The 19,432-nt window shown below is 32.0% G+C and overlaps 1 protein-coding gene across 3 annotated transcripts in view; it reads left to right on the top strand.

Moving 5' to 3' along the window:
- LOC137926558 (uncharacterized) overlaps window positions 1–17,205 on the top strand; it is a 46,036-nt gene extending 28,831 nt beyond the window's left edge. For all 3 annotated transcript variants that reach the window (XM_068770202.1, XM_068770204.1, XM_068770201.1), the window contains exons 2-6: window positions 9,717–9,832; window positions 11,631–13,269; window positions 13,742–14,517; window positions 15,376–15,505; window positions 15,871–17,205. In XM_068770202.1, coding sequence (XP_068626303.1) covers window positions 9,745–9,832; window positions 11,631–13,269; window positions 13,742–14,517; window positions 15,376–15,505; window positions 15,871–15,916 — 2,679 coding nt within the window. In that variant the 5' untranslated portion in view covers window positions 9,717–9,744 and the 3' untranslated portion in view covers window positions 15,917–17,205. The remainder of the gene's footprint in view (window positions 1–9,716; window positions 9,833–11,630; window positions 13,270–13,741; window positions 14,518–15,375; window positions 15,506–15,870) is intronic.
- Window positions 17,206–19,432: the final 2,227 nt, after the last annotated feature.

Genomic DNA, 19,432 nt, shown 5'->3' on the forward strand with positions numbered 1-19,432 from the left:
AGAATTTTGTGACTAGGCAGGCGTTAAGCTATTTTTAATCTATGAAGGTTTAAATAAAAGTCGTGATCGTCAGATCTTTGCTTGTTTATATGAATAATAACGTAATATTTTATTTTTTATTGCTATATTAAAGTTATATCTTATGTATTTATTGTGTTGGTATATTTTTGTCTATAGTATGTTATAGACCTAAACGCGGAAGCGGAAATTTTGAAAACAACGAGAGATTTTTATTTAACTATTAGGCATTTGGTGAAAATAATTTAAACAATAGTAATAAGTAGGAGGAAGTGACTAAAGTTTTAGACGTTGCTGTATAAATAAATGTAACTTGCAAACTCTTGCAATAGGTGACAATGATTAAGAGAATATTGTAAGGGTCTTTTATGATGTCATTGCAGATTGCATCATTACATTGCACATACTTCCAATCGATGGACGTAATCCTACGCGCTTCTTAAGACATACTACTAACTAGAAACTAAGTCATGCAATTTGTATCTTTAACGAATTGTCTATAAAAACGAGATTTGAATAAATCTTATTTCTTTTAACGTAATCTCGACTAAACATTAAGAATATTGATAGTAAAAAATATTTCCACGGAAAACATATAAAATATTAATAAACCACTTCTCGGAAATACCTTTATTGTCGGGTACGTAAAAGAATTAATGATGGCATAAAAATAGCTAGAAGCGAGGGGAATGGCAGGCTATCATACCGGGTAACAGTATTAACAACTAATCTAAAGCCATTGTTAGCTACGATCGCGGGCATTTCCTTGGTAATAAAATTGCCGCGCAGTCAAGCAAAAACTTTTTACAGTCCATTGATTGTAAGATCAAATCTGAGCTATTAAAGATTGCGGATAATGTGTACAAAACAATCAAAACTGTTTTATCTTTTTATAATTCATATTTTTCGTTTCTGACCATAATTTGTGCGTTCAAATATCCTCATCTATTAGTTACAGGTGTAAAAGTGCTGTGTGCTGTAAGTGTGTTCATGTGCTGACAATTAATATATGGTGCACTTTATCTAAAAATTAATGATTTTACAAATAATAAATAATGTAAGGATAATAAAGTTTTAATTTTTTTTTGTAAAGCCAGTTATTGACTCTTCGGATTGCAATAGAAAAAAAATGTGACATATTATTATATATTATAGAGTGGTCATATAAAGATACCTATGTATTGCTTCGCCACAATATCTCTAGAATCATAAGGCTACCAAAGATGAAATATTGTAGAAATATTCCTTCCGCCGAGTAGAGGAATTGAGAGGGGTTAATTACGAATGCATATTTTACAACTATAGCTCTAACAGGTATAAAACTTTGTTTCTTCGAATGTATTTTATAAAATTATACCCACCAAAAGCAGTGCGGGCCACGCCAAGCGGGCGGGAGACAACTGCTTTTTATATAAAGGGAGTGGCCAGTTTGATACCGAAGTATATAAACTTTATAGCGAAATTTGTGAGTTGATGAAACTTGTTATCCTTTGGGTCAAGGTAAACCAGCACCAACGAGACTCTGGATGGATTTGTTTTACATTATCTTTAAAATATTCTTAGTGGCATTGCATTGTCAATTATTTCTATTACGGAAAAAAAATCACAAGTAATTGTGATTGTTTATCAGTCGCCGTCATTCAATATTTTCTTAAAAAAATAAACTAATTTTACAATTTATAAAGACATAACTGAACAAACCTCTTACACAATTATTAAAAGTAGGATGAGAAACTTTCACGTTTTAATATGAGTTCATTGCGTAATAACGACAGATAATGAAATGTTATTCAAATTATGGTATAAATTCCTTTTTCTATTTTTTAACATTTTTAAAAAGTATTCACATAACAGTTAAGACAAGTCGAATAAATTAAGCATCGGCAACAACAGAATGACTAATTTCATTCTTTGTGATAAAAGCGCTGATGTCACATAGGAAGCCATTGGGTTACCTTCCGTACGCGTTAATGTTTTCCGTTGTCTTGTGCAATTTTCGGTTCCGTAACAAACATTGAATCATTTCGCATTATTCAGACTGTGCGAAGTGTCACTAAATAAGAAGATAGCTATTGTGCAGAACAGCACGAGTTATATAAATAATTCTCTATTTCCCTTGGACACACCTTAATTTATGAACGTACTTTACCGGTTTAATTCATGTTTTTTGTAAGTTTCTTAAGACTTTGTAGGTTTTAATAAAAAAAAAAAAAAACAAGTTCTAGTGTGGCTTGCATTCGCATTGTCGATAAATAAATTTCAAGGACGTTGAGTGGCTTGTGACAAAAAGCGTAAATATTATTTAATTACACACCAGAAAATATAACTAACAATGTCGTGAATCAAAAATAATTACAATAAAGACTATATTACATAAATTATTTATTATTTATTAATAAAATGTGTTGATTATTCATAGTTATGTCCTAAATATAATTATCAACGTATTTATCAAGATCAAACATTTATCAGTGCATCTTCTTCATCAAACAAGATGCAGAGGATCGAACCAGAGGCTAATGAAATTTAATCGTAGTTTTAAAAAGCTGTGCCTTAAATGAATTCGATATTTAAATAGAATTTTTAACAATTTTTTTCAATCAAAAAAAGTGTTTGAATCGTTACTTGTTTATTAATATTTAAGCATTGTTGGGGTCACCGTAAGACATTTTTAAATACATATGTGTTTTAAAATTTATAATGACATATAGTGGATTAGCTATTTGAAGTGATAGCAGGTCACATAGCGCGCAGTACAGTTGGCCGATCAGGCTTTCAGATTCATGAGTGGGGATCATGGAAGGGTAAACGCAGCGTTGGACGTCCATCGACAAGGTGAACGGATCATATTAATAAAGTCGTCGGAAGACGCAGGCCGCTTAAAACCGGACCTATTGTAATTCTATGCGAGAGGCCTGTAAATAATATAAAATCGTAATAATAACCGAAATAGTTATATGACTTTCAAGAGAAAAATTTTAGAACAGTTGATAAATAATTAATTTTTCCCAAAAAATTTTTATAAATCCCATCAATGTTCGATTATCTCCTTATTTTTATATATATGAATGTATCTTTTGTATCTTATTTCAATGAATTATGTGTTGAGTTTTTTTTTTGTTTGTTCCCTAATCTAATAAGTATCACAAATGGTGTCTGTTGTGACTGCCTGTAATAAGTGGTACTAAATTATTTCTTGACATTTAGTAATTGTTATATGATAATGACTGTAACTACTACGGGCTGTTCTTCAATAAATACATAATTAGTTTTAGCATTTTAAATTGAACGTTACAATAGCATTTATTGCTATTTTGTAACGTGAACAACAATTACATCACTGTAATACAAAATTCTAGACAACACTTTAGTGATTTCCTGCTTATAGCTACATACGTAGTCCACGTAAAGACATAGTTTGCATTGCGAATAGTCGAATAAAATTAGATCGAGTAAACCTTTTGCCAAGATTTTATGAACAGTTTAGCTCATACATGTTAACTAGTCTTACCATTATATAAAAGTTACACCGAGACATTTATGGAAATGCTCTGTAGCTTCCTCATTGAACTGCCGCACATTCTTTATTGTATCTTTTCTAGTTTATTTCCTATATATACATAGTCTACTACAATCCTAAACTGTATGGTTAATACTGCCGCAAAACACTACAGTCAATATTTTTTTACAATTGATACACATACAATATTTACAACATTTCTATTAATAATGTTTATTTTAAATAAGATAATACCAAAATCTCAACAAAATTAATTAATTTATAACCGAGGTACACGTGCAAGTACAGTAAAGAAAAAAAATATCTTTTTCTTTTTGAACGGAACCTCATATTTTTAGCAAAGATGTAATTTTTTTAGATGTTTTTGAGTTCTTCATAGCTATACTATTAGGTACTCCATGTTGATTTCCTTACGGGATATCCTGTATTTACGTAAAAAAGATGAATCGCTAAATATATTGCTTAGTACAAAATACGAGAACTGCTCGATTAATTCAGCTATTTTTTATTTATATAAGATGCGATCTAGGTTGCCACGGTAAGAAAAATTTAAAAACTGGAAAGAAAGTAGTAAAAAGGACCCCTGACTTTTCCTAAAGAAACCACAAATAATTGAAATATATTAACATTATTATTGAAGTCCGAAAAATGCTGTTTATTATTAACACATGAATCTTAATTAATTATATCTGCTATAAACATATTACCTCCAGGCAGTCCAATAACTTTTGACAGTAAAAATTTGGTCGAGGAAACCAGTAGATAAATAGTTATAAATCAACTAAATAATTCGATCTTTTGCGGTTTACTCCCTATCAATATTCTCAGTAACCGTTGCGAATCGTCAAAACAAGTCACACGAACACTGATGAATACAGCGTGACAATTTCTGAAATATTTTTACCTATGTATAATTAAATACTTATATCCTTTTTATTGCATTTGTTATTGCTTTACCTTTTCCTGAAAGACAAACTCCTTGCGTTACGAATATGCTAAATACTGAACCTTAAAGTGTTACAATAATTTAAAGCTTTACTGTAAACACTCTAGTAAGTTTTAAGTTGCCACCACGAGCTGTCAAATGCGGCATGAATAGGTCAACCACTTGGTTGACTGTTATCGTAGCGATCTTTGGGCGAAGGGGACGTCTTTCGGCTGAAAATATGAAGTTTGTTATACTTATCGAAGGACAGGTTTTAATTTGGCAACGTCTTTCTTATATAATACTGATTTTCCTAAACCTTCATGTAGATTCATTCAAAAGACTGTAACAATGTTCCTACGATAATAAATTAAACTTTTGTATCGTCTTACTACGCTATAAGCCTAATGCATGAAGTAGAAATGACCTTAATTTTGTTTCTAAAAGTGGTTAGTGTATAGATGTTATACCTATTGGTTGGGGTACTAATTTAAAATCCACGACTTGTTTAAATAATCTGACCTTGTAGTACAACACTTCAGATGTATAAAGACTATTTTGCAAACACTTTATGAACGTCATTTATGTCTAAGATTTTAGCACGAGTCGTGGTGATACGAAGTAATTTTATTAAAACAAGTATGACGAACTTGCAAAAGTAATGTATTTCTTGCATGCGCTGTTTACACTTATTATTAAACACAGTATAAAACTCTTTGAAATAGGACACTGAAAGTAAACGTTTCTTACGTTGTCTCTTTGAGATCTTAGCTTTTATAAAACTTTTAACATAAAAGAGATTTATTAACCTATTATTTTACTGGCACGAAATTAGTTCTATCCATATTGCCCAAGATATTGTCTGGAATATTTTAATATACGTTTCCTTGCAACACTTCGATTATTTGTAGGCGATGAAGTACAACTTGGGAATAGAATACTTTTAAATCGAACTCTGTTTATGCATACTTTCTAAGATTTATTATAATAAAATAAATAACATGATTTACAATAAAATAGAAACTTCAATGGCGTATAAGTTAAATATAAACAAAGATCGTGCATTCAGTAAAATTTATCGAAAATACAACGTTCAAGTAATAATGTAAAACGTCTCCTGACACAAATTTAAAATTAAATGAAATTAACCTGAATATTAGTAACGTCGCTACTTTATTTATTTAAAAAAAAAAGGTTACGATCATATTTTTATCAGAGTTCAGACGACAGGATGTGTATAGATTCCACTGGTTGCATGGCAAGTTGAGATTCTGTTGGGATTTTTCTTTTTACCGCTTGCACTGCGTCGGGTTATACATTGCCAGTATAAACTTCCATAATATTTTTAACCTTTATAAGACTTAAGAATTTATTTACTTCACAAGACGCCCGTGTTTATTAGTAAAGCTAGGATAAAATAATCAGATTAATAAATATTCTTTGATTACCGGATTTATTAACTTCATGTTTTATCGATTTATTTATTTATTCAAAAATCAACAGGCAACATATATATTAATAATTAATAAAACAGAAGCAGGTTACCATTTACAGGTTTTCATATTTATACATTTATAAGTGTTTAATGTGGTCTTACTAGGTGTCACCGCCGGCTTCGCGAACTTAATGAAGCTACCTTAACCTCTGCAGAAAGAACTCCATAGAATACATTCTTAACTGATGTCTACTCGGCAAAAGGATTATTCTTACCGAATTTTAAGTCTCTAAACCTTATGGTTCCAGATATATGGTGATGAGTCAGTACATAAGAGGAAATTTATTTCTTAATAATTAAACTATTTTCTAAAGAAAGAGAGAGTTATATATCTGTTACATGGAAATAATTAAGTAGTCAAGTGGTTAACGAAAATGGGTTTATTAAAATATTAACAATGTTTACTATATAATATTTCAACTTTCGGTTCCTTACTTAAGCAATACGAATTTCGAATTATTGTAAGAAAATAAAAATCGATAACAATGCAATCGACTTTATAACAAAAAAGGTGATGTAAAAACAAATAACTACTACAAACAAACATAAGTGCAACAAACTGTATCAAACCGATTACCCAACGCATGGTTGCCACAGGCAAGGTTAGGTTACGTGATCATAATCAAATCGGTTGTCAATTCTTACGACAGCCCTCGTCTGTGATGGATGTCGCATGAGTATACTAATTAGTTATTATGTTCGCTGTTTTCGCTGTGGGTATAACACAGCGTGATTGATATTGATTATGGAACGATTTGAATTGGTTTCGTCTAGGTATCGAATACAAATCGAAATAAGTCGACATAATGTTGCGTAAAATTTAGATTAAAACTACTGGATGGGTTACCAAAGCTTATGTCTATAGCTTTGTATAATGTACGAGCAAACGCTAGTCATTTTCTAAGGCATATGAATGGCACATGGGTAGACAAGGCAAGTAGGGGACTGTCTGTTCTCAAATATCTCATGTGTGTTTTATCAATCGTGTACTTCTCCGTCTCACCGCTCACATACCACAGTCGATGACTGGCACTTCTTTTCTTTTTTTTATTGGTTTGGATATACACTTACGTTTTTGGCATTTACTGTTTAAGTGGGCTTAAAAGGGCAGTGCGCAAAAGGTGCTCAGCCTAAATCTCGTTTACATAACTTACCTTAAGAGCTCCACGGAAACCTCTGCTTGGAAAGCCATCGTGCCGGCTTGGACTGTTAGAGCTCGAGAGGGCGGAACCTCGATTTGGTGGCTTGTTATTACCTATCTAACAATACTGCCACTTAGTCATACTGCCATACTAGAAAACGGCTTGTTTTTATTTGCTGCAAATTCCTAAGTAAGATATCTATTTTATTGACGTTGCATCGTCCGAACAGTTGTGTGTGTCTCGGCGCTACGTTTGAATGTCCCTCTTATTACCGTCTATTGGCATCATTATTCGCATATAGCTAGAAAAGTAATTTGATTTGCCACGTTTAAAATATTTTTCATCGGAATTATTTTTATTTTATTATTTAATGAAGTTCCTCCAGTACACGAAGACTTATTAGTTGTGAACAAATATTACTATGGAACTTATTAAAGGCACACAGAATATGTTATAATAAAAACTATAACAAAAACTGAAATAATTCTTTTTAATTTTTACTTCATACTTTTATAGTAGTTGAATAAATAGTTAATAATTTCAACCGAGTCGTATTTTATCGGTTTACTGAAATATTTGAAAACATATACAATAATGTTAATGAAAAACAAATTGTGTACATAATGGATGATCTTTTCCCGCCTTGTTTTTATAGTTTATTGTCATTGACATTGTTTCCAGTTAATTAAAGATCACCGCGTCGGCTTTCTCTCGCCTTTCCCAAAGATCTAAGTAAAGTAAGTAATCGATTCTTGATAGATGCGACAGGAGGTAAATATTGTAATTTAGTTAAACTTAACATAAAAGATTAATGTATGCAATAAACTTTCCTTCAATTTACATTTTATTCTACTTATGCGTATATGTATTCTCAAGTTTACAGTGCCTTTTATCGTTATCTGGACAATAAACGAAAGTAAGACATAACAGATTCGTTTTAGAAATCAAAAATTTATATTTACAATTGTTTATCAAGAAGTAAAATAAGAATCGTAAAAACTTTATTTTATTATCAAATGTATTCATGTATAAAAGATACATCCATAGCATACAATAGAAGTTAAGAAAGCTTGTTTAAAGTACTAATACGTTAAAAGTTAGTTGATGTATTGATGTATTGCTTTGCAAGATTGAAACATGAATGAATACATCCGTAGACGAACGCCAGTAACTGAAAGAGCCCAAATAGTGACAACTAAAAGTGGCAGTAGGCAAGTTGCACAGCGCGTAAAGTAGATTACCTCTGGGGTCCTAAAATTCTGGAGTAGTGACCACGGATTGGCAAGCGCAGCGGAGACCCTCCAACCATAAGATGGACAGAACCTGCTAAGGTACCCGTAAAACGCTTGATACAGGCAGGAAATTTATTCCATTTGGTCCTATTGGATATCTAACGGCGAAGCCTTTGTCCAGTGGACTTCCTAGGGTTGAAATGATGATGATGATAATTAAAATAAAATCTACGAAATTAAAATTATAATTTCGTTACTGTCAAGCATTCATTATCGTATATCAAAATAAGGTTAGTTTTCAGTTGACTTACTGCGCAATTTCAACATATATAAAGACGCGCGGGAAATGGCCAGCCTTGTTCTTGGGAATTCTGTCATTATGGAGCGTTTCTCCGTAGCGCATTGCGTGTTGTATGTGCAAGAATATTAGGAAATGGTAATTCTGAGATTGTACGGTGAACCAAGAGGTTTTTGCTACTGGCACTTCTAAATTGCCTTGTCTGTATTGACGTAACTGCAATCCTTTATTAATGTGTCCATACAGTACAGTATCGGAATATATTTAAAACTACTAGAAACCGTAAAATTGTACACCGTATAATTTAGAGTATTTAGGAATTCAAGATTGTAATAGACTTTATAAGATTTTATTTGCCAAACCCATATTTTTAAAATGTAGCAATAAGTATTTATTCAAAATGCAGTGCAACGATAACAAAATATATATAAGAAAATAAACAAATTATCAACTTAATTTATAATCACACTAATCAAATCAGAAAATACAACAGAAATAATAAATTTTAACATTCTAAATTATAAGCTTCAGAGAAAGTTATACCAATTAAGTTGCTAGATGATAATGCACGTATATTTACTTAGACTTGAATTTCGATTCTCGGAATGCAAACCTTTGTAATTCACACTTTGTGTATTAATTACATAGAAATACCACTACTCACAAACGATTTTCCAGAGGATGGGCACCAGCGTCCTCTGCGTACCATAATACTACACTGCGATTCGATCGGGTATATCCTCCTCAAAGACACCTTTTGGAAGAAGCCTTGAACGGCTGAAACGACGACATATATTTATGATGATTTATTGCTATACACAGAGCATTAGATGCGAGTGTGAACGCTATAAAAATTCAACAATTTGGTTGAGCTATTCTTGTTTTTTTTTTGTATTTAGCAACACATTTGGCGATTCATTTTATTTATACAGGTTGATTAGTTATACCTGTATAAGTTTTAAAGGCTTTAAATGTGTATTTCTTCACGTGGTAAACTGGTATTAATAAATTATAAACTAATGCTCAGATATAGGCATCGAATACTATGTTATTTTGTAGATACAATTTTCTTGTTTCTTGTTTCAGTGAGGCAATGGAGTGAACCACGTGCATAATGCGGTGGTTTAGGAAGGGCGAGCCGCCGCGGCTTCTAGCCGTATCGCAGGACACTGAGGCACACTCGCCACGAAGATCCAGAATTGGTAAAGATATATTACGCATCATTTAATATTTAGTCTCGTCAAAATAAAATATCTTCGAAAGTTGTTCTCCACGAAGTTTTGGTACTGACAGTTTCACTATACTCGGGGTGTAATAAACTAAACGGGGCTCTAATAAACTAAGAAATCTATAAAATGAGAGCCAGATAGCAAAGCAATAAGAATTAACTAAGTTGAGGTTCGTGGGCGCTATTGTGCGCAATTGTGTAGGAAAGCTAACCAGGAGAATCCTTGGAACTAGTCACACCATGGAGCCTCCGAACCGAAGCGATCCAAGAACTCTGCGCCCTTCCAATTTGGTAAAATAGTAGTGCTTACCACCCCGAACCGAACTCTCGTGCTTCAATACCTTGAAAGATGTCTTAGTCCAGGACTCGTGGAATCTGCGAATGTCAATTGGGGAGCAGTGAAAGGTCGGTCCCATCAAAATAACACATGTATAGATATTTGGAGATAAGTTTAGTGAAAATATTATGATGATATATAGTCGATATAGTGTGAGTATAGTCAGTATAGTAGTCGATATAGTAAACGATAATCTGGTCTATGTGCATTAGAATAGATATGATAAAAATAACGATGTACATATGGTCAACACGAGAAATAAATATAAGCCTGCTACACATTTGTCTGGGCTTCATAATATTTGTAACTTTTTTTGGCGACTATATTCTGCAATACATATACTCCCTGGTCTTAGATACTTACTCTCTGGGACATCGTGTAATTATTTTAAGAAGTATTAAAAATACTTAGTAAAATCATAGTCAAGGATTTTTAAGTACTAATAAAGCTTGGGAATAAAAAACTACGTATTAAGAACATCGAGAAAGTGACCACAAAAGAAAATTTTTATAAGTTTATTGTTGACTTATCTCATTCTCTGCTCTCTTCTGGCACTCTTCATAGGGCACCCTGTACTGTAAATATGTAGATAAAAATAATAAATTAATAAATAAACTTAACAACTGTCTAACTAAAACCACAATATAACGAAACGAGAAATTATCGTAACAATTATTATTGTTGTCTCTAGGTTTGAATACCTTATGGTATGTCGTTGTCGAATAACTACTTTTAAAAATTAATAAACTGTACAACCTTAGAAGACTTAGTTAATTCCATTGCTGACTGTGGTTTCAACTGCTAATAACATTTGAAACCACCAATACACTAAATACATGAATGAGTTATGGTTAGAGAATATATTTTCCTGCATGTGAATCCTACTAATTGACAAGCATTGTAATTTGTAGTGAATTGTAATCTATCCACATCTTTTAAAGAATGTCGAAAAACAAGTGAGTGATTGCGAATCCGGAAGTAGGAGCACAATTGAGATGTATCCATACTAAAATTATGAAGCACCAAATAACCTCAATCCATTTAATTTACCGCTACAAACATTAACATCATATAATTAAAATAACATTAGTTATGAATAGAAAGTGATTGAAAGAGTTACAATTTTATTTTAAATTTCTGTCAATTATTATTAAAACGTATATCTTATTATAATATAATTTAACGTCTTCAATTATATGCAGAATCATTGCATCTGAAAAAAACTTATATAATACGAGTGAAATTAATTCTTGTTGAGTATAATATTAAAAACGACTTATCAAACATTGATGAAAATCGAAACGCGCAAGAACCTACTCGCAGAAGATATATTTATAATATTATCCTTTTTTTCATTTAAAATCAATCATGACATAATATATTTTAGATTAAAGGTGTTTACTATTAATTGACACAAATGTAATCTCATTTTCAGATATGTCCCCAGTGCGCTATTCGGCTCGAAAAAGTAGCAGCAGCTCGGTAGAAACAAATTTTTACAATCTAAATGATCAAATTATTATTGTAGAAAAGTCTCCACATTTATGTCGCGAGAGAGAAACTCCAGTTACTCGGCGTATATCATTACAAAATAGCCCCACTTCACCACAAGAAAACTACAACATTTGTCGCAAAAACCGCGGAGGTTCTTTAGAGAAAGAATATATGGTTTACCGAGAAAAGCGTAATCCGTTACTCGATAAAGTGAAAAATACGAAATTGTCATGTTTCAAATCAAACGGACCTTTGCGGCATGGCGATGATGCAGCGTCTACTTCAGGAAGTGATTGTAGTGGTTTCGGGCATGTGGAGGAACTTACTCAAAGTCATTACGCCAGAATGTACGTTACGTCAGAGGCTAGCAATGAATTTGAAAATCAAAATCCATGGGTAAAAATGTCGAATTACGACGACGATGTTTTTTACGCCAAAAATTTGACTAGTCCAGAAGAATGTAAATGGAGGGAAGGCAAGTCACTCAATACAAGAGGCACCAGATGTTACAGTTCTGGTTCTGAATGTGATCGCTACCATGCAATTCCTAAAGCTGGTGCAAACCTGTCGAAATCTAGTGACCAAATCTTTAATGATGATTACGAACCTTACGAAGAAAATTTGCCAATCTCACTGAAACCTGATAAAAAGACTGATAAATATAAGATTAAGGATGAAAAAGATACAATAGGTCCCAGTTCTTGCTTGTCAGCGAAATTACGAGCTATGTCAGATAGATATCTCAAATCATCGACGAATAGATTTTTTTCAAAACTGTATAAGCAAAGCGGAGAAGAAGAGGCAATAAACACGAGTTGCGATAACGTTATAAAATCAACAAATGCTCTGAGTAAAAGTCGTAAGAAGCGAGGAGGTGTAAAGGCGAAACTACGAAGCTTCTCATACGGAGCATTACCTGGTTTAGACGAATTCCAAAAAAGTCAAAGCGCTATATTTCATGACGACATCTATCACGTATCGTGTGACGATGAAAACATTTTAATACAAGACTGTGAAGACACAGATTCCGGTATTCTTGTTAACGAATCAGCAGCTTCTTCCATTTTCGACAGTGACAGAATATCTTCACGATGTGAAAGTTCTGCTTCTCATTCAAATACTCATGTAACTTGTCACGGACGAAGTGTTTCCGGCGATCAAACATATATAAAATCACGAGTTTCGGGAAGAAGAAGTAGAGATAGGAATGAATATAGCAAGACAAAGATGCGCCACAATCAAAGAGCGTTATCATTGGACCGTAAAGAAATACTACGACGCATGCCTAAAAATGAAATTGATTGCTGTGAACCGCAATATTTACAATTGACAGAAAAACAGAAGATGAGACAAAGAGATGCCAGTCGAGGAGATTGCGGTATCCCACCAATCCCGCCATGTCGTAAACAAAGCAAGGGAAGCAGTTCCGATAAAGTACAATCAGAATTTAAAGTGGTCAGGATTATAAGAAGGAATCCTTGCGATGAATTAGGGATATTTATCGCTAAAACTAAATTGTCGGATGAAGGCCACGTAGGATATTTAGTAGCCCACGTGGTACCTGGAGGGTTAGCAGCAAAGTAAGTGAACGACATGTTTCGTGATCAAACGTATTATTATGGAAATTATGTCTTCTGTCATTTTTTTGTTTCTTAAGATTACATAATTACGCTATTTTAATCACAATAAAAAGATATGCTTAATTGAATTCTTGTGTACTTTGTAACAGATAAAAACTCAGTACCTAAAAAAAGAATAATGACAACTATAGTATAGTTTAATTTTGATATATTCGGTACAGTTGTAAACTTTAAAGGTACTTTAATAGTAAATTGTGCTTGTAATAGTAATTAGTATCATTTTTAAACATTAATTAATTATTATTGTATTAAAATGCTAAATATTTGTTTTGGATAAATTTTACGACGGTTCCAAGTACTCTTTTTGCATAAAACATTAATAATTTAGTAAGGGATCATGACATAAGACATTGACCTATTAAAAATGAGTACTGCACTTCTATTAAAACTAATTAAACTGTACTGTTTCCAGGGAAGGAACACTACGAATAGGTGATGAGCTACTAAATGTTAATGGCCGAAGACTTCGTGATCTGACCATGGCCGAAGCCAAAGAAGCATTAAGATCCGGTACGTCGGAAATAGATATCGTTATTTGTAGACAAAAAGAAAAGTCATATGCAGAAATGAGACAGCGTGAACCACCGCAAAGAAATCATGTACTAATGCGAGAGAGTTCCGTTGACTACGAGAACGCTGTTATTATAGGAAAGGAAAGAACTATCGATAAATATGACGTCAGAATAGACCGACGGCAGCTACAGGACGAATCCGCCTGTAATCGCGACGCGCTATCAGCTGCGGACGAAGCGGTCGACGGTACGACTGGCACGCACTCGCATTTCCTGAAGGGACAGAACGCAAGCTACAGCAGTATGAATAATAAATTATTAAGACGACAAGTCGTCAGCTACGGCGGTGCGAACAAGGACGTGCTTACTCTCAGTTGTGTCAGCAACGTGGTTGATGTGGATACCCCGGACAGTTCAACGGATCGGGCCGCAGACAAACACGACAGTGAGAGTGAAATACAAACACCGAATACGGCTAACTTTTGCACACTACCAAGGCGACCTCGGGCACCTACGCATACTTACCACACGATTACGTTTGAGAAAGGACACGGCAAGAAACCTCTCGGCTTTACTATAGTAGGAGGACGTGATTCTCCACGAGGACCTCTCGGTATATTTATAAAGAGCATTCTTCCTCAAGGGCAAGCAGTCGACGACGGCAGATTAAAAGCAGGTAACTTATTTATTAACCTTGTATTATGTGTCAGTTATTAAATTCGGAGAATGTAATTTGATAAGGCTAGGACGGTGCATTGTGCAGTCGTTCGTTGAAACTGTAAGCGCGTAATAACTGATAGAGCTATTGTTCGCAAATATGTTGTGTTGAGTATGTCCATTTGTTTAATATATAATGCAATTTATATTACAGAAATATATACCATTATCAGTCCGTTAAATATGTTTCATAGATAGATTTAAAGACATTATATTGGTTAAACCCATGATCTAAAAATCTTTAGACTTAAATTTGTACTCAGACTTATTATTAAGAGATATTAATATTTCATATTTATACCAATACTATTACTATTACTGCACTGTCTGTAATGTTGGCACTTTTTTTAAGTTTTGTTAATCATATAAGGCATTAGATCACCGATTCGAAGATCATAAACAAAAGTGAGTCATAATTTTACTCATAGTTTTAAACATTCGACGTCATGACTTCCTGAATCAATTCTAAACAATATATATATATATATATATATATATATATATATATATATATATATATATATATATATATATATATATATATACATTATAACTGGGCATACATAGGTTGAGTTTTTAGAATATGTGGCTTATACAGCTAAGTTCAAAACATTTTAGTTTGCTTTAATATCGAATGCAGAACTGGAGCTAAAATTAAAAAATAAAAAAAAAAACGCTCGTGTCTAATAGAGAAGATGTTAAAAAAATAATAATTAAAAATGATTAATATCAATAGGTTCTTTAATACAATGTTGAGAGTGTCATACATTGAAAAGTAACTGTCGTGTCTGTCTAACATATCGACCGTGTTTTCCAGGTGATGAAGTCCTAGCGGTAAATGGACAAGCTTGTCACGAATTGGCACACGTTGAAGCATTAGCTCTCTTCAAAGCTGTGAGGAGCGGACCTATTGAACTTAGAATCTGCAGGAGAATCAAAAATGCACAGTAAAGTTTTTTTATGTTTTTATTTAGTGTTAATTTCTTACAATAAGGTATATAGTTAAATACACGTTATATTCCTTAAATTAATAAATTCAATTTGGTATATTTTTTCACTCAAAATATACTTTTACTTCTTTTAAGTAAAAAATATCCATATTTCAAATAAACGTATTAATTTTCTCCAAATGAAAATTTCCTTTCATTATCGTCTTTATTAATTATACACGTTAAAGACGAAACGTAGTATATGATTTTTATACATCAGAATGAAAATTTTAAATTCTGCATCTAATAATTTTAATAACTTTGAATATTGTTCAAATAATATACATCGAATTACAATTTTTAACAAAATTTTCTTTTTTCAGAACCAAAGCAAAATCCTGTACAGATCTACTAAACGACGACGATTGAAAAATTCACGACCACCGCACTGAGAAAATAAAATATACATAGGTTGCGCTTGTTGCCCAGTTGTGGTCTGGGAGTTTTTGCCTTTTTATATGTAACTCAGGAATCGCAAGTTTGTATAGTTCTTAATATTGATTGACTTGTGATGAATTGCTTATTATTTGAAAGTCAGACTTAAATTATTCATTCAATGATTAACTGTTGTGTTGAAATTATTTATTACGAAGTAATTTATTCATTAATTATTTTTTTCTCGAATCCAATTAAGTTGTCCTTATTAAATTTAAACTGGAATTCGTCATTACTTCAAGGCAAGTGACTTCCATAGACCAGATGTTAAATTAAGACCGTGACACAATTTAGCTATTTAAATTATTTAATTAACGCGCAGGTCTGGTAATTGTACATTTAAGTAAATATCACTTAGATAACCTTAATAAACACATATTTGCTTATTTAAAGTAAAAAAATAACAACGTGCCATTTTATGATTATCTCTCAACCTACTCAAATTATTCTCAAAATTATTGATTAAAAGAAAAATATTTTTACCTGTACCTGAGTATAACGTCTTCTTTTTTATTATGCAGCTCATAAAATAGGTTAGAAATTCTCCCAAAGATAAGAATTAGGTAATGTTTGATAGTATTGTTAGCGAATAATTAAAAAAGAGGATGTGGTAGCATTTTGTATGTCACTTTCATTAGATAGTACTTCGATAGTTGATTATCTAAAAAATATTTCTGGCACAAAACATTAGCTATAAAGTCTTGTATTTCAATTCCGATTCTGTTAGAAACATATTTGAAAGTAAGCGGAGTAAATTTTGAAAATATTTTTTGACCTCGGAACCCTACTTTCAGTGTTTGTATTCCCATTTAAATAATACATTAAAATTTCAGAAAAATAATGACAAGAGGAAATGTATTCAATAAATTTTAGTTGTTCCATATTAAATAAACTTTAAGTAATGATTCTAAAATACAATTATATTTTTTATTCTGTGATAATACGCAATTTGTAAAACATGATTATAATTAGTAGACCTGGAGGACTACAAATGACGATTAAAACAAAACAAATTTAGGTAATAGTGGTTACCGCGCACTGTAATAACTATTTTTAATATTGACAAATTTATACAAAAAAATGGGAGGTGATTTTTGAAAGAACTTGTTTAATATTAATCACACGTGTAGGTACATAGTTAGGCTGACAGCTATTGTAAATGCAATTTTGTCTTCGATGCTTATATATGTCGCATTGTTTAAATTGCTTATTTTATTGTACATATCAATACTGAATGTTTATAAATATTTCAAAATTGTAACGATTAATTTTATTTTATCCTAACCATAACCATCAAGAACCTAACGTTGTCGTCTAAGTAAATCCAAACCTGTATTATAACAGTAAATATGTGAGTAGTCATGACACGCATAAATCCATGTTTATAAACACTTATTAATTTATGAACACAAAAAGATTTCTACGTACCATCTAAAGTATGTAGACTTTAGATTAATTTAATTACAATAAATCAAACGACAAATGCTAAATTTCGATGTTAAAAAAATAAGTATTTAACAAATAAAAACAGGTTAGTCAAACATTACAGAAATTTTGAAACTGGATATTTAACAGCGCCATCTGTTCCCATAAGTATGCACTACTATGATTTAACTTTGTTCTGTAACAACTAGACATTTGGTTTATTTCAGTTCTACTTTAGATCAATAGATGGCAGAGTAGTCGTTTGAGTAATAGATTTATTTGTATCATTAAAATCAATAATTATTACTTCTTTGATTTATAATTTTAATAATTGTACTTCTCATACCTAATAATATGTTATATCACCGTATAAGTAATTTCGTTATAAAATTTGCATAAGATCATTGGCATGAAAATAGCAATGTTTATAAAAACTGAACTTTTAACCAATATTTTATTATTTATTTAATATCATGTAAGTTTTGACAGTGATAATAAAACTCTTTAAGGTATCATTAACAATGTACCTAGGCGTTAAGGAGAAAAGACAGGAAATTTTTAGAAGAAAGTCTAAGTTCTTAAAGTTTGCTTTAGTTCCCGCAGAGTTTGTTTGGCTTAAATGTAACTCGAGGGTTAATATTTTATATATTATTCCCGTTAAAACGTACGAAACCGGTCATTCCTTTTACCGTCTTCTTAGGTGAAATATTGTCCACGAAAACTCTTCTATATTTCAAAAATATTATTTCCACATAAGATTATCAATAGTTTCCTTTTTTCAATTCCCTAACAGGAAATCGATTGCGCTTATAATGTATTGTAATGCATTGAGAGACTTTCTCCACCATTTTACTGAGAACGAAATAAAAAAAATAATTAACAGACAATCGGTCGGCATGCAAGACGTCAATCGCTATATTCTTAGGACCGGAAAAGAAATGGAGATATCGCGTGACAGTCTTTTACATCACGGTTTTTTTATTTAATGATTGTGGGTAAACAAAATTTGAGACTATATTTATTAAACATATTTTTTTTTTCATTTCATAGAGCTCTATGTAATAAAAAAAATTGTTACTTAGAACACCTGCAAATATTTAATCTTATAAAGGATGATTGATTTTAGGTGTAATAGCTTCAAACCTTTGTCAGCAAAAACCTTTAAATCTTTTACACCCATTTCCAATCAATTTACACAGTATCTATGGAGTGATAACTCTGAAATATATTGCATTATTTTTTGTTTTGGAAATCAACACGTCAATAACTTCTGCAGAGATAGATGAACATTAGGATCCTCATTTCTGCCGTAAGATGTCCACGATTGGACATAAGTCTCCCATCGAAATTTACAGAATTACCGGTTGGGAGCGGCCTACACATAGCGACAGTTAATAAACAATAATTAAATCATGTCCGAATCTTGAAAAAGCTTTTTATCATTACGTCATTTATTATTTCTCAAGCCATTGTTTTTTTGATAGAATTCCATACGTTATATGACAACAAATGAGCTAAACATTCACCCCTTTGAAGCTTTTACACTTGTTACCGCCCTTTATATTAGATAGAATAATCCTATTGTAATTTTCATAAGGTTAGAATATAAGTAATTTTGCTACTTTTATTATAGGGTAAGAATTAAGCCTAAAGTTTTTTTTTTGTACACCGGCTAGACAACTGTACTTTCTACATCAGAAGCTTTGCCTTAATGATAGCGAGGCGTTTTATCACCAAGACAAATTACGTTTTGTTTACATGATAAGCTTAAGGTGTCAACGACTCACCGCTCCGGTGTTTCATTAAGCTTTTTGATAACCCGGTGTACTCGGTGTGGTAACAAGGTAATTAAAACCTTTCTTCTGTGTTGACAGAAATGCTCGAGGTTACGAAATGGTTTTTCGTTTTATGAGCTATTATAAATTTCTAATTCCATTTTTAACACTAACCATACCAACACTTGTTAAGTACTTATTCCTACCATAATAGGTCAAATGACCCGACTTTGTTTCCTGCTTGAATGTT

Source organism: Battus philenor, unplaced genomic scaffold (genome assembly GCF_028537555.1).
Source record: "Battus philenor isolate CCGP_79_NKW_IND1 unplaced genomic scaffold, ilBatPhil1.0.hap1 SCAF_3, whole genome shotgun sequence".
Taxonomy (NCBI): domain Eukaryota; kingdom Metazoa; phylum Arthropoda; class Insecta; order Lepidoptera; family Papilionidae; genus Battus; species Battus philenor.